The 17150-nt window shown below is 41.4% G+C and overlaps 1 protein-coding gene across 1 annotated transcript; it reads right to left on the bottom strand.

Moving 5' to 3' along the window:
* Positions 1–923: 923 nt before the first annotated feature.
* On the bottom strand, positions 924–14109 carry LOC134653600 (hypoxia up-regulated protein 1). The gene is made up of 9 exons (XM_063508998.1): positions 13919–14109; positions 13489–13805; positions 12763–12905; positions 10511–10671; positions 8221–8375; positions 6641–6851; positions 5084–5301; positions 4328–4439; positions 924–2394 (listed from the first exon to the last, which is right to left on the bottom strand). Exons 1-9 carry the CDS (start codon positions 13931–13933, stop codon positions 1030–1032), a joined length of 2697 nt encoding a protein of 898 aa, XP_063365068.1. The 5' UTR covers positions 13934–14109; the 3' UTR covers positions 924–1029.
* Between the last annotated feature and the right edge of the window lie 3041 nt (positions 14110–17150).

Raw genomic sequence — 17150 nt, 5'->3', positions numbered from 1 at the left:
GTGGTTTTCGAGATAGTCGCACTTTTCTAAATTTGAAGTATGGAATAGCTATTAAAAAAGACAGAAAAGTTCGATTATCTCGAAAACCACGAAACTTTTACTAGACCTATAAGTGCATTTTCTGGATCAGCCTAAGGTGCCCTGTTGGTGGTTAGATGGTTATCCATTAATTACTGGGCACCCTGTATATAAGGTATATGCGCCAAACAGACCCATAGTTATTGTTATTTTTAATTTGTGTCATGTTTAATATGAACTTGCAGTTTTGTCTATGGTACTAGCAAACATGGACGCAAAAAAAATTTGAACCCAATACTTAAACGTAGCTAAGAACCGGGTCCTCTTTGGCGCATGCACCGTAGGTATCCAAATGTTAACTTCATCCATTGAAATAAGATAAAAAAATGTATACATTTTATGACAACAAAACAAAAAATAACACAACACAACGATGACACGAATGTTTTCAACGGATCGATACAAGAAAGTAATGTAATGAAGTTATTGCACCCAGTGTTGTGTATAACGCTTATTTTTAGGCTCAAAGACTCGAGCCCTCAAGACTCTTAGACTCGACTATATTTGAGGATTGTATTCATTTATTTTACGCGTATGGATGTAAAAAATCGTCTTTGCCGAGGCGTTAAGCCTCTCGAGGATTCGAGCCTTTAAGCCTCGAAATGAGCGTTATTCACAACACTGCTTGCACCTCCTAAGCACCACTTACACCATCCAACTAAACCAGCGTTAAGCAGCTAAACCGATAACCCAGTGTCAAATTGTACTGGTAACCATGGTAACTCTGGGATTTACCGGTTAACCCTGGGTTAGTGAATGGTGCAAGTGGCCCTTAATGGCATAAGGGTCTCAGAGATAGGTCTCTTGCTCAATATCAGCCCATCTCAGTAACCGAATGAATGGATTGAAATCGCGCAAAATTATTAAAGTTTAAGGTGTAATGCGAAAAGCGAACAAGTCACACGGACTTGGAAGGTAAAAAATAAATTAGGTTAAATTAAAACCTCACTATTATAACTCGGAATGTTTGTCTTTGCCATCACCTAGCTGCGGCGTTTCCGTCGCTTTTACCTCTTCCTTAATTCCCTCTTCTTGCTTCTCGTCTACCACTGGCTTTTCTACACTTTCCTCTACTTTCCATTCTTTTGTATCCTCTGTAACTTCTATAGTTTCCTCAGTTTTGTTCTCCTTCTTAATTGGCTTTTTAGGCCTCCAAATCTTCATTTTATTCACCAGATATTTAACTTCTCTGTCCAAACCGCCCATCTTCTCTCTTATGCTATCAATAGTCAGTTTAATTTCCTCATTATTTTTCAATGCGTTCTGTTCTTTGATAGACTTGTCCAACCACGCTCTAGTCTCCTCTATTTTCTTTTCTAAAACTGTTATTTCTACCTGAGTGAACATGTCTTTCTCTGGATTGACTTCTTGAGTGAAATTCTTTGCAGATTTCAGGAATTCATTGGAAGTGTTCAGCATGTTGCGCAGGGCGGCAATAGCGTCTGGTCTTTCTCTATGCTCCCAATGCTTATAGAAGATAGGGTTAGTTTTCTCCTTGATCAAAGCTAGTTTCTCCTCATAGAGTTCTGTCGGAGCTTCGTAGCCGTCTTCATAGAGCCATTCAGAAGTTTCTGAACATAACTTCTTGACTTCCTCGATCTGTTCAGGGGTACCGCACTCTGCAAATTCTTCCATGCCCATTTTCATCTGGGCGTCGACGACAAACGCCTCTAAACTGTTCAGTGCGGATTCTCTGTCAGCCCGTTTTTTGTCTATAGCGTCCAGCTCGGATATTTTAGCTTTCGAAGCTTTGAATTGTTCTTGAGTCAGCGGTTGAAGGACTAGGACTCGTTCATCAGTTTTGATAGGTTCTTTAAGAACTACAATCTTCGGTTTAGGTTTAGCTTCAGGTTCCGTAGCATTTCTGTCTCCTTCATTAGCGTTGGCGGTGTCATTCTTTTCCGCATCCGGTGCCTTTTCTGTCTCTTCCGTCTTCTCAGCCTCATCGGAGCCGAAGAGCTTGCTGATGGTGCTGCCGAGTTTAGAGAGAGTGCTGTCCTTGTCTTCTGTGACGGTTTTCTCCGCTACGAATTCCACGTTGACTAGACTGAGGATCCCGGAGTCGTCCATGTTGAAGTGTGCCTTGATGCCCTTGTGTTCGACGTTGTCGGCCGTGTGCTTGTTGAGGGCCGCGCCTACTCCGCTGAGGAGGACTTGTGTGAGGTTGAGAGAGCCAATGTTGGGGATCTCGGAGGGCGGGATGTGGTCGAGCTCGGCGTAGTTGACGTTGAAGGAAAAATCGTCGGTGTGCTTGTTGAAGGTGATGACCTTCTTCTGCGGGTAGGGGTTCATTGCGCTGAAGAGGGTTCTCTTGATCTGTAACAAGATTAGTTAAAGATTTATCTCGCTCAGGTTAAATGTGGCCGAGGCGACCACAGGTGGCAACTTCAAAGCCAGCCTTCAAAAGGACAGCCCATAGACTAGGAATCCTCTAGACGGCGTTTAGAGCAATTATATCATGAAACCGATGATGCCAAAAATACTGGAGTGCGGGGGACGAGGTGAGCGAGTCCCGTGCCGTGATTGGTCCGTTCAAACACACGGACGTCACACAAAGACACTTTGACTCGAAAATGGAGTAAAACTATCGTATATTTGTGGCAGAAGTCTGGAGGATGTCTTGTCTGTGGGACAGCCTGTCAGTGGTCGGGCGTCTATAGAACTCGGTTCCCATCGGCTTGTCTGATTTTTAGACTAACACGCCGCCACTGCAGTAAGCTTCAAAACAGCATTTTATGTGGTTAATGAAAATAATAAAAAAAACAACTTTGTACCTAATACCATATGCCGACAACCCATAACCCGTATTATTGAAGTATGAAGTATGTAATATAATTTCACATTTACCAAACCAACATTTGCCAAAAAATCAAAATCAGTTTTTAAAATACTCTGACAAGAAACCAAGAATTTCTCTTTTTAGGCCTATTAATAAAATGTACATTATAATATAATAAACAGTAAAGTATGTAGGTTAGTATAGGAAAATTCACACTGTTAATGTAACAAATATAATTCCCCCTTATATCCTTTTAAATAATTCTTACCGATTCCTGAAATCAGTAAACGAAGATTTAATTACTCATATTTATAGAGAACACATGCTGGTACAGTCGCCATCAGATACATCGAAGCGGCCGAGATGCTCAAAAATATCTGAACACTCACTCTAGCGTCTTGACAATAGAGGCGTGTTTAGATGCTTGAGATATTTGTGAGCACTTTGGCCGCTTTGATATATTTGATGGCAGATGAAGGAAAACAAGTTTACAAAATTAAGATAATTATAACAAAGTATTCATAATTGCTGAAGCGAGTCAAACATCAAACATTTAATCAGCAAATTGGCCACAGTTATACAGACAGGGGCACTTTTACACGTAGGGTCGACTACAAAGATATGTATCCACTTTTTCACCTTATTACAAGGCAGTAAGGTAAAAAAGTGGATACATCTCTTTGTAGTCGACTGTACCTAAATTTTTTACATACAATAAAATTAGCCAAAATTACAAAAACAATTACATATATGAAATAAATGAAATATAAGATAATTTATTAGAGATGTATACATGCAGTCTCTAAATGTTGAAAACACAATAAAAAACTATAATAATAATAAACAATTGACAAATACTAAAATTCTTTAGAGATGTAAAAGTGTCAGTTTAGGAAAGAATGAACGTTCTAAAGCGTCTTTGAGCATTGACTAAAACTAAAACTGACATCGCTCGGCTCGGGCCGCGGCACATTCGGGCGAGGCAGCACGTGCGTTTTCCTGCGAGGCACGTCCTGACCGATTTGCCTCGTGGAGTTGCCTCGTTGGGTTGCTCGCTCAGTCAGTACGAGGCAGCACATTAGGTGAACGATTTATTGTATATAGTAAGTCTATTATAAATTTTTGTCTATGTTTATGTTTTTCTTTTCTTTTTGTTTTGTTTGTATTCTTAATTCGTTTTCATGTATAAATTTTTGTATTCTCCGTTTTCTTAATTACTTCTTCTGTGTATCTTTTGCAAATGTTTTAATATGTATCTTTTTGTGTCATCTGTCGTGGCATCACCGAATGGGCCCTACGCTGGCTTTATAGCTAGCATTATGCTGAGTTGGGTCCATTTCGTGATGCACACTTATTGTTCTCCTCTGTTCTTGCTGTTGTTGTCTGTACATGTTCGTACATGTTTTGTGAACGTCGCGAATAAAAATCTTTTATCTTTATCTTTATCTAAGTTGTGAAAGTGTAACTCACCAGTTTGTCCGTCCCGTCGACGTGTCGCGTGAACACGACTTGCACGGGCAGCAGCACCGCGTCCTTCACGTTCAGTGGCGCCACCTTGTAGCCCGTGGCGAGTGATGCGGCCCTGCGGAAAAACGATATCAACATGACACTAAGGAAGGGCCCCTCGCATCGTTCTATTAACTCGGGGTTAACTCGTTAAACTGTTAACCCGGGGTCAAATTTTTATGGGAACCGTGGGAATACTTGGTTTAACCGGTCAATCGCGGGTCAGGGGGACGGGGCAGGGGGCGTCAAGAAATCTTCGAAATCGACAACTAGGGTCGTCATATGTCAGGGTCGCCCCCGGTATAATAGGATCGGGGGTCCTTCGTCAGGAACGCGGGGGGCCCGGCGAATATTAGGGTTTACTAGATATTATTTATTATTTTATTTGAAAAATGTTTACATGACTTTACAGACGGATCCAATGCGTCATGAAACTTAACATTAGCATATACCAAGCAGGTACATATAATTATTACGAATAACAATCAGGTACAATCGTGACACGGTGCGTCCCGCCGGTAAAGCCGACAGATCGCGTCGCCGCGGTCCGAGGGCTATCCTGGGGGTGTCCGGGACACGTAGTCGCACAAGTCGAGTCACCAATTCTGGACAGGCCGAAGCACCGCGCGAAGCACCGATATATCAACCGACCACTAGAAGCGACCGGTCAAATGGCGCAACGTAACGAAACTCGTACAATTGGAGCCGCAAGGGACGTACCTGTAGACGGCGCCCATGGCGACGGCCTCGTCGGCGTTGATGGACCGGCTGGGCTCTAGGCCTTGGTCCTTGAGCGCGGCCAGCACGCCGGGCACGCGCGCCGCGCCGCCGGCGAGCACTAGTCTCGCGGGGCCCGCGCCCGCCGCCGCGCGCGCCAGCACCGACGACACGCGCGGCCACAGATCCGCGCACAGCGCGTCCAGCTCCGCTCGGGATACCTGACAATACAGTAGGTTTTTGTCAAACATTTCATTTTCACCTCAGCAGCTCGAACAAGGGTACTTTACTACTTAAAAACAGTGAGCAAAATGCGACTTTGCTCACTGTTTTTAAGTAGCAAAGTACCCTTGTTCGAGCTGCTGAGGTGAAAACTTAATTGTTGGTATATCTTAAGAAAACATGAGTGAATAGGTAAGTGATGAAGAAGGAATACATTTTTCGGGTTCTCTTAATATGTTCTCACTGCTGAGGTGAAAAGTTTTGTGAACTACACGAGATGATCAAAGTTATTTACATCTCGTGCGCTTTTGAGTCCCTTACTACGTCAAGATTCTAAATTAGATTCACGAGCGTAGAGAGTATAGAATCTTTCGCTTGCACGGGACTCAAAATAAGCACTCGAAGAAATATCAAACTTTGATCTCTTGTTGTACAAATAACTATTCTAATACAAGCTTTTATCGCTGCCTGTACTTTTCTTCGGCGGGGCCCTCGGAACGAGCCGCCTCGCAAGGAAGTTGCCGCGCGAGGCACCTCGGTCTATATAGACGTGCCGCGAGACGCAATGCCTCGGGCGAGGCGCGTCTCAATAGACCTAATCGCTCCGCACAGCAATTTCCTCGCGAGGCGATAGGGGGGAAATCGAGAAATGCCAGCTCCATATTGTAAAAGACGACATAAACGCCAATGTCTTACAATATATGTCAAAGACCGTGCTAAGTGAAGAAAAAAAAGTCGTAAAGTATGTATAAAACAGTACACGAGGACTCGACCTGACCGAGACTCACAATACAATACAATACAATACAATACAAATATTCATTATTGTTCACCAATAACAAATGGAACGGACTCTGGCCACGCTTTGCACAAACGTGTCAATAAAAATGCATACATATAACTAACCATGATCCGCCTCTATACATAAATTATGCATATAAATGAAACTACGGTAGACAATACGAGCAATATATCTTATCGCTAAAGAGCGATCTCTTCCAGGCGACCTTACCGACCGACTTACCGAATGTAAAGTTCTTGTCGTCCAGCAAGCTCTCAATCTGCGCGTAATGCTCGATATTAGCCAATAACACTATCTTGAGCCTCTCGGCCTCGCGGAGGAGTTTCTCCATATCAGGGGAGGCCTAAATGCTTTAATAACATTTCTCCACGTTACTTACCATGTGTTTAAAGTCCTTGTCATCCAGCAAGCTCTCGATCTGCGCGTAATGCTCAGTATTGGCCGACAACACTATCTTGAGCCTCTCGGCCTAGCGGAGTTTTTTCATATCAGGGGAGGCCTAAATGCTTTAATAACATTTCTCCAACGTTACTTACCATGTGTTTAAAGTCCTTGTCATCCAGCAAGCTCTCGATCTGCGCGTAATGCTCGGTATTGGCCGACAGCACTATCTTGAGCCTCTCGGCCTCGAGGAGGAGTTTCTCCATGGCCCGAGGCGAGGCCCGCACGTCGCCGCCGCCCTGGGCCTCCCAAGCCTTGATAAGGTGCTCGCGGAGACGGAGTGTGATTTCGAAACCGCCGAGGGTTCTGAAAAAAAATCAGTATAAACGGTCTAATTGGGATGGTTGGGTCATAAATAATGGGCGGACGATGGATGCAATATACGTCAAAATCATGTTGTCTTATTTAAACCAATTTTAATTACGTTCATCGTTTGACATGATTTTGACGTATATTGCATCCGTCGTCCGCGCATTAGTCATAAATATCGCAGAACGGAGCAGGCGGCCTAGCCAAGGTGACGATCGCTATCGCTTCGCCATCGAATTGTTTTCTGTCTATCACTCGTCCATATTAGTTTCGTTCGCTACGTAGCGTGAGCGATTGGCATGTTGTCAACAGGGCCTAGCTGCGTAGCCAACATGCCAATCGCTTACGCTCCGTAGCGATCGAAAAGCAACTGTCACTGTCGCACTAATGTGGAAGAGTGATAGAGAGACAAAGCGTTTCGTTGTCGAAGCGATAGCGATTGTCACCTTGGCTAGTCGCTCTGGTTCGAATACCAATTAGTACCACAAGAGTTTATCAAGCTTCCGAGTCAGCTCGGACTGGACTGATAATTTGATAAATTGCCTTGGAAAGAACTGGCTAATTTGTGCCCTTGTTGCACGGTCGAGTCGGTTATAAACCGACTTGTAACGATGTTACTAATAAATATTTTCTTTTCTTTTCTTTTCTTTTCTTTTCAAACGTACTTACAAGCCAACACTCCAAAAATAAATTAAACAACCTTACGAGTATTGTCAGTGCCTTCGAGGCGTGTAAATGTATTTTTGAAACGTTGTCTTGTAAAGATATTGTGAATTCAACAGTATAATCTACTACTTTTCACCTGATGATCAGCGCTGAAAGTCGTCAACGTCATACTGAGATAAGGGCATTTCATACGACTTTCTCGTTTCATTGTTTTTTTTTTTAATTTTCTCCCGTGTGTTTGTGTTTACGAATAAAGTATATCTTATGTCTGGTCCAGAGTTGCAGAGGACAGAGTACGGTGGAGAAGGTTGGAGGAGGCCTATGCCAACAGGCACACCGAACTGCGGGACATATTTTTGACGACCGGTCTGGCCTAGTGGGTAGTGACCCTGCCTGCTAAGCCGATGGTCCTGGGTTCGAATCCCGGTAAGGGCATTTATTTGTGTGATAAACACTAATATTTGTTCCGGAGTCATGGATGTTTTCTATGTATATAAGTATGTATTTATCTATATAAGTATGTATATCGTCGCCTAGTACCCATAGTACAAGCTTTGCTTAGTTTGGGGCTAGGTTGATCTGTGTAAGATGTCCCCCAATATTTTAATATTGTGGTAAAAAAGATAATATCGACTTAATAACCGCTGTACCCAAGGATCGGAAATAAAAGGCTATATAGACAGATAGAAATCTTATGTACCTGTCGTAAGCGACGCCTAGAACTTGCATTTGCGGCACAGTCTCCACGTAGCCGCGGTCCTTGACCTTCACGTTCTTGTACTCGACCAGGGCCGCCTTGGTGGAGCCCGCGCCCATGTCGAAGAACAGCGCCTGCCATGGAGTGTCGTTGATTTCCTGAACAAAACGATGTACGACTTAATTAAAAAAAAGCGGCCAAGTGCGAGTCGGACTCGCGCACGGAGGGTTCCGCACCATCAACAAAAAATAGAGCAAAACAAGCAAAAAAAACGGTCACCCATCCAAGTACTGACCCCGCCCGACGTAGCTTAACTTCGGTCAAAAATCACGTTTGTTGTATGGGAGCCCCACTTAAATCTTTATTTTATTCTGTTTTTAGTATTTGTTGTTATAGCGGCAACAGAAATACATCATCTGTGAAAATTTCAACTGTCTAGCTACCACGGTTCGTGAGATACAGCCTGGTGACAGACGGACGGACGGACGGACGGACGGACGGACGGACGGACGGACGGACCGACGGACAGACGGACGGACGGACAGCGGAGTCTTAGTAATAGGGTCCCGTTTTTACCCTTTGGGTACGGAACCCTAAAAATTGAGATTTTGTTCTACTTCATCAATACCACGATAAGTAATGGCTGCATATAAATAAACTAAAGCACAGAATAAGTAATAGTATTATCATACAGAACGGACACGCACCGCCCCGCCCCGATTCGGATTACCTCGCCCGCGACATGAATGTGTGCGTAAGTCGCTCTACTGAGAGCATGTCAGGATTCCGTCAGAAACTCAATGACGCGTGTACAGACGTGCCGCGCACACATATAAACGCAAATCATTTTTGATGGCGTGTCCGCCCTGTGACTAAAGTCTATTTTTTATTCCGTAGACTGAAATGACATTTCGTAGTATGAACATCATGTGTCATCTCATACTATGAAATGTCATTTTAGTCTACCGAATAAAAAAATAGACTTTAGTGGCTCTGGAATGAAGTCCTCCATTTCTATGTTATTTCGTACCTACAATAAAGTTAAATGGCGTTATTCATAAACGGCTGCTAACTTAATCAGTTAATGATGATCGTTTGTCCCTATCTGTCGTTATGTCATAGAGAGGGACAAACGACGATCATCAGCTGATTAACTTAGCAGACGTTTATGAATAACGCCGTAAATATGTAAATAAACCTCGTATTTAACATTTCAACTATATGAGCGCCCAACAGCTGAGCAAACACTTACACTATCTTTATCTTTATCTTATCTTATCTTATCTTTAAGTCCGACTCACGCTTGACTGCAAATTTCAAATAGGTTTTCCTGTCATCTATAGGTAAAGAACTATTTTGTGTATTTTATTCAAAATTTTAGAGCCAGTAGTTTTGGAGATAGGGGGGGGATGATCGAACAGACAAACAGGAGTGATCCTATAAGGGTTCCGTTTTTCCTTTTGAGTTACGGAACACTATAAACGGTCACTCTCAAACATAAGTTAATAACGCGCTCCACACAGGAGCCGCCTCGCGACGTATTTGCCGCGCGTAGCAGCTCGGTCGGTGGAGACGTGCCTCGCCCGAGGCAATTCAGCCGAGGCACGTCTACACAGACCGAGCTACTTCGCGCGGCAAATCCCTCACGAGGCGGCTCGTTTTAGGTATGTAGACCCGCCTATTGACAAACAGTGGTACCTTTTTCTGAGAATGACAAAAATTACAAATATAAAACAATCATTCTAGACATCTGATAGCTAATGGGGTGGACTGTATTGATGGATATGATGGAAACTCGTAGATGTTATATGATTAAGTATTTTAATAAATAAAATCAAACACAAAGATGATATCAGTATCACGGTGACAGGCAGTCTGACATCGACAAGGATTCAAATTAGAAATACAAATTAAAAAGGTATAAAAGAGGTCGCACGCCAGCCAGTCGCCAACAACATCCTTAAGTTACTGGTTCATCTATCTCTGTCACTCTAATAAACAAAGGTGATATAGACAGAGAGAGTAAAACTTTGCTGTAGCCTCCTGATTTTGCCAGCGAAGAACAAATCTAGCACCCGTAGTACTATACTTGATCAAGCAGATCTTGTCAGTAGAAAAAGGCGGCAAATTTGAAAAATGTAGGCGCAAAGGGATATCGTCCCATAGAAAATTTTAATTTCGCGCTTTATTTTACTGACAAGATTTGCTCGACCAGCTATAGCTTTGCTTATTCTGGGGCTACGTTGATCTGTGTAAAATGTCCCCTAGTAAAAAATTAATAAATAAATCTCACCTTCCTCCGGAAGATTCCATAGTTGATACCAATAGCTGTGTAGTCATTGATCAACTGTAAGACTGTAAGCCCGGCTAAACCAGCCGCCTCCTTCATGGCTCGCCGCTCCGCCTGGTTAAAGTAGCCAGGTACTGTTATGACACACTCGCTGATTTGTTGGCCTGAGAACAAATAAGTTTGTTATTCAATCATTTCATTTGTGATACAAGCTTTTATCACAGACTATACTTTTCTTTCAACAGTCATCTACTTATTCATAAAGATGATTTTAACAAATAAGGTTATCACAGAGTTCGAATGGCTATCTCCGGTTTCGGCGGTTTCGATCATCAGATCAATTTGATTGATGACAACATAATACTCAAATCTGCAAGTGTGGCGAAGAGGAACAAACCACTGAGCACATATTTCAGCGCTGCCCTCTTCTCTCCTATCCTGACCCAGCTGAGGACGATGCACTGACACCCGACATAGTTTTGGCTTAACAACCTAACCTAACCTAACAACAATCATTAAATAAATAAATAATACTCAAATACTGCATTTCCACTAGTCTTAGATAAATATGCCAGGGGAAAAAAATGATTTGCAAATTTTGAAGAAAGTATGTTTAAGTGCTTCAAGCACTTGTCGAGTATCTGCATGAAGAGGTTTTGATTGTAATAGACAAGAGCTAGACTCAGATGAGAGATATAGTTTGACAAAGGACTGTCTAATTTCAAACATAGACAGAGATAATCATACTATCTTTGTCTTACACTAGTACTAGCACCCAAAAGAAAAAGTTGAGTATAGTTTTTTTTGTTCTTATTTACTGACAAATTGGTTTGACCAACTATATACTAGGACTACAAGGTTATTGCATAAAGTTCTGCCCTAAAGTGTGATTGCTTGCCCTGCACAGTGTGATAGGGGACCAACAGCATGGTTTCTGCCCGCATCGTTCCACAGTGTCTAACTTGCTGTCTTGCCTCTCTGCCTGGAGTAAAAGTTTTAACAAGAGAGACCCTACTGATGTCATTTACCTTGACTATGAAAAGGCCTTCGACAAAGTTCCCACAGAGAGGCTACTCCACAAATTGGAACATTTGGGAATCCGTGGGAAACTATTATTATGGATAAGGGCCTTCCTAAAGCACAGAACCTTTAAAGTTAGAGTTGGTGAGACCAAGTCACGGCAACGAGAGATACATAGTGGAGTACCACAGGGTTCAGTTTTGGGCCCCGTGCTTTATATACTGTATACTGTTGATCTTCCATGTCGCCTAAAATGCAGTATTAGTGCCTTTGCGGATGACACCAAGTTATTTGCTAACCCACTCGTAGACTACAGCCATCTACAAGATGATTTGGATGCATTAGCAAGCTGGTCTAAAGAATGGCTAATCAATCTGAACTCTGCCAAATGTACTATACTTCACATAGGAAATCGGAACCCCCGCCTGACTTACAACTTGGATGGCACCCCACTAACGGCTGTAAAAACACAAACTGACCTAGGCGTTAGGATCTCAGAGGATTTAAAGTGGGAAGAGCACATCTCTACAATGGTAAAAAAAGCCAGAAGCCTCATTTACCTCATTAGAAAAGCTTTCAAAACCTTGATACCAGAAATGATGTTAAAAATTTACAAAATGTACGTCAGACCCATACTGGAGTATGCTTTTCAAGCCTGGAGCCCTTACTTTGCCAAGGACATAGATATGCTGGAGAAGGTGCAACGGAGTTTCACGAAATTACCAAGGCAACTTAAGAACAAACCATATGAGGAGAGACTGAAGGAACTGAAGCTCACTACTCTTAAGCACCGCAGAGAACGTGGAGACCTAATAGAGACGTATAAAATACTCTCTGGGCACTATGACCTCAAGGATTTTCATGAAATGTTCAAGCGCAACAACAACACCCGTCTGAGAGGTCATCACTTAAAGTTAGAAAGGCATAAGTCCCACAGTAACCCATACAAACACTTTTTGAGCAACCGAGTAGTGAGGGCTTGGAACAAACTTCCTGAAGATGTGGTCTCAGCACAAAATGTGAACCAATTTAAAAATCAACTAGACAAGCACACCTATACATCAACTTGTCAATGACAACTGTCAATGATTACTGGATACAGGCAATATCAGTTGTCACAACTGCCTGCCTGCTTATAGAATAATAATAATAATAATAAAGGTTTATATTAAAACTAAAACAGTCTATTTTTACAAGCAGTTATTTAACTTGCAGTATACATAAGTTAAACTCACCGTGATTAATTTCAGCAAAGTCCTTTGCCTTTGCCAAGAACTGAGCGACCAGCTCCTCGGGCGTGAACCTTGTGTTCTCATCGTGGACAAACTCAGGAGTCCCTCTCGCTGATTCCACAATCTCGTAATAGGGGAAGCGCTCCCTGTTATAGATGAAAACTTTCTTTGAGTTGCAGTTTATAGGATGTATCTCGTTGAAAGTAATTTAAAAATGTAATTTTTACTGTTTTTATTTAAATTTTGTGTATGTATGTTAACAGCCTTATAAGTTGTAAAAAAGTAAAATATTCTAGGTAAATGGACGACTCTGGCTCTTAATACATTCACTGCCAAGAACACTGCTTAGTTCTGTCATTATCAGTAAAAATGGTAAGTATTGAAATCGAAAGAGTACATATGTTTGCTAGGCATTATAAAAATTTGTTACTTAGTAACAAAATGAAATGTAATGAAAGTTGTAGTTCATATTCATCAACATGTCTTTAATTAGTCTTCATTCTTCATGAAATAGAAATGTCTTCAGGACTATTAACAACAATATTGGTAAAAGAAATAAAATTTAGGAAATGTTCAGAAAGTAACAATCCAAAGCCAGAAACTAAGTATGCAGATCATGTAAGGTCACTGAACTCTACCCAAAGTACCTATCCAAACTAGTTATCTAGCCAATGACACTTCAAAAACTAACCTTACAAATATGAAATGTACGAAATATCAGTCACTCACTTGTAAGCCTGCACGAGCGGGTGATCATACGACTTCCCAAGAAGATCCAGAAGGTACTTGTAAGAATTCTTGGGGAACCTCACGCCGACAGTGACGGCGTCCTCTCCGAACGTCCGCACGCCGCCTCTGAACGCCACGACCGCCGGCGTTTTCCTCTTCGACTCCTTGTTCAATACTATCTCCATCGGCACCCCCGGTGACACGATCCCGATCTTCAACCATTCCGAACCCAAATCGATAGATATCACCGCAGCCCCGTCCGCAGACGGACTCCACAGCGCTGCCAGCACCACCAAACTCCACACTCCATACATTTTCTGTAAAATACCAAGCTACAATTGACGAGAACGGCAAACACCAAAAACATCGGCGATTACACGCAATAAGTTGTCTTGAATTTTTGATTGTGCTAAGTGAAGTATGCACTTACGTGTTTTAAGGCCATGTTATTTTACTAATTTAACATCAGCACCCTAAATTTCACCACGATTAATCACTTATTATACAGTAGAATTAAATCTTTTACACATTGTGCCGCTGAACTTCTTTCTAAAATAGGCCAGCTGCTTTCGTCCACGTCAAGTTTAACGTGTTTTCTTCTTTTTGGTCGAACGAAAGTTGCCAGCCTATTCAGCCACATTGTCAAAATGTAATTCAAAGATGTATGTTTTTGGCATAAAATAATTTGATAAACAACAAGAAAGATACTTTCTGTTTATTGATTTATATTGGTAAGTAATTATGAATGCCGTATTGATAAATTCATATTTTTTTAGCGTAATGTTAAGCATTCTGGAATGTTCCTTTGCCTTCATTGGTTTTGTTATTAAAAAGATAACTGCAGTAATGTTGCCATTAGTATTTTATTATTTTCCCAAAAATATAACCTTTATAACTTTGTTTCATTTAAATTTGTGGAAACTTGTTAACCGATGCTCAGCTAATAGAAATTAAATTATATAAAATAATATCTTCAATCCCTTAAAAAAATGTTTTTGATTGATTTACAAAATGTTGTCATGGACACCAAGTTCGGATACTTACTGTAGTTACTACTGTAATGTTATAGATGGTCAACCAAATCTTGTCAGTAGAAAAAGGCGCGAAATTCAAATTTTCTATGGGACGATATCCCTTCGCGCCTACATTTTTCAAATTTGCCGCCTTTTTCTACTGACAAGGTCTGGTTGACCAAGTATATATAAAACGCGCAGTTATCCAAGCCGCCGCGCCGTTGCCTTGCCTATGCCACAGTACACTAAGAACAGTAGTGAATCTAAGGCCGCTCGGCAAATTATTTACCTACTCTTGCGTTGGCGCTTAAGCTTTGGTTTCCTCCGATAGCGGTGCCGTCATATGGCGGCCGTCTCCATACAAATACTACGACATCCATATTTAGCCGTATTATTTAGTATGGAGACGGCCGCTATATGACGGCACCGCTATCCTAGGAAAGCCGATCTTTAGGGTTGTCACTTTTATTTTTAGTTAAATATTATTTGCGTATTATGAGTAGCACTATATAGGTTTCTATTTATATAATACTAGCTTTTGGCCTCGACTTCGTCTGCGTGGAGTTAGTAATTTGGGTAGCTTATTTTTACCCAATCTGCTTTTTAACGATTCCCCATACAAACTTCCACCCCCCTTTTCACCCCTTTAAAGGGAGATTTTTGAGATAAAAACTACCCTATGTCATTCCCCAGGACTCAAACTATCTTCATTCCAAATTTCAACTAAATCGGATCAAAGGTTATTGATTGCCCATACAAATTTCCACCCCCTTAAGGGGTGAGTTCTGAGATAAAAAATATCCTATGTCTTTCCCCGGAACTCAAACTATCTTCATACCAAATTTCAACTAAATCGGTTCAGTGGTTTAAGCGTAAAGAGGTAACAGACAGACACACTTTCGCATTTATATGTAATATTAATATGGATAATGAAATGTTCTATCAATTCATAAATGAGGTATAAATTAAGCCCGGTAAGAGCAGGCAAATGCGAGCGGGCGTGCAGCGTACTTGAATGCGCGCGATCACAGTCGCGGTACGGCCCACACTGCCGCCACCGTATTCCCCCGTATATTATGCTAATGTTGCGTGGCAGCGCGTGCGTACACGGCGCCCGGCGCGCACGCACACATTGAAGCCGGCAGCGGCACATTTCTATGAAGATTCACTACTGTTCTTGTACTGCGCCTATGCTTTGGTCTTTATTTCCGCATTTCCTGGGTAAGGTTGACTCGGCGTGATCAATAAAAAACATTTTTGGCCGTTGGCTCAAGAAGGTGCACGTCGAAAAGAAATTAGATTATCTGTCTCAGTTTTGATATGCCATCCTTGGCTTTTAGTACTTTACAACGACAAAGTGTGAAAAGGTAAATCTTCAACGTTAAATTTCTTTGAAAACATGACGTTTATTGTGACACACCACTCACACTGGACTTAGTAACCTCAAAGGTAGTGCAGTAGAGTTCGCTTGGACGGACCCTATAAAAAAAGAGAAGAGACGATTTTGGTTTTGTTTTGTAAGTTTGTATTTTAACATAAGTCATTTTCAATAAGGCGTTTCTGTTTTAAGGGGTTAGTTTTTAAGCCTAACCTATTTCAGGAGATCTTTCTGCTGAGAGGGATAGAGAAATGTAATGTAGTATGTTGTTTCCCTGACCTTTTTAGCAGCAAGTTTGCAATAGTGTCTAACGAAATGTTAAAAGATATCAGACTAAGTTTAAATTCAGTAGAAGAAGGTATGATAAACTATACTTGGTCAACCAGATCTTGACAGTAGAAAAAGGCGGCAAATTTGAAAAATGTAGGCGCGAAGGGATATCGTCCCATAGAAAATTTGAATTTCGCGCCTTTTTTTACTGACAAGATTTGGTTGACCAGCTATACGTCTGGGAGATCGAGCTTTCATGGGTAATTTTTTTTAATTTGACGCGTTTAGCTAACTGACAAAATTGATTTGCCATACAAAATTTATTTAGAGGATTTCATTGTTATAGCCAACTTTTTCAGGAGAAAAAGGTGCGAAATTCAAATGTTCTATTTCCTTCGCGCATTTTCTACTAACGGAAATGGCTGAACAGACTATAACTCCCTCTATCCCTTGCTGTCACTCGATTACGCAACGCATGAGTGAAAGAGAAGCAAAAATATTCTATCGATATTTAAAAAAAAACTGTGGCAAAAATATAGCAAAAAAAGTAACGTCAAAATGTCAAAGAGACTGTCACGTAATGTCAAATTTAAGAGCCAACAGGAGTGGTCATTTCTCCATACAAACGTACTCGACTGTTTCCTCCGTGGGTTTTGAAGCTAGAACAATGATTTTTTCAACACAGATTAATATTGTCAATATCTGTGTCGGACCGTTTTGCTTTTTTTGATATTTTTGTTTTTTAAGGCGCTAGAGCCCTTCAAAAATGGCCAAAATGGCCTAATTGACTATGCCGCAATGAGAGGCGTGCTATTCAAAACTGACATCAATTAGTCAAAAAAGCAAAACGGTCCGACACAGATAATGTCATAATCATTTAGATTTCCAAATTTGGTTACGATTGGTTAAGTTTTGGAGGAGGAAACAGTCGAGTACGAAACCTCGATTTTTGATATTTTTACGCAGGATTTTTCGCCTTGTCCTTATCGCACTAGTTTTAG

The sequence above is a fragment of the Cydia amplana genome, chromosome 13 (genome assembly GCF_948474715.1).
Source record: "Cydia amplana chromosome 13, ilCydAmpl1.1, whole genome shotgun sequence".
NCBI lineage: Eukaryota > Metazoa > Arthropoda > Insecta > Lepidoptera > Tortricidae > Cydia > Cydia amplana.
The sequence above is the reverse complement of the archived record's forward strand: the minus strand, read 5'-3'. Positions and strand labels throughout refer to the sequence as shown.

Bases quoted from the DNA above. Each gene is read 5' to 3' on its own strand.
- LOC134653600 (XM_063508998.1), bottom strand. The intron at 6,852-8,220 runs GTACATAAGATT...ATTTTTTTTCAG, and splicing joins CTAGGCGTCGCTTACGACAG to AACCCTCGGCGGTTTCGAAA. The intron at 5,302-6,640 runs GTAAGTAACGTT...CTGTATTGTCAG, and splicing joins ACAAGGACTTTAAACACATG to GTATCCCGAGCGGAGCTGGA.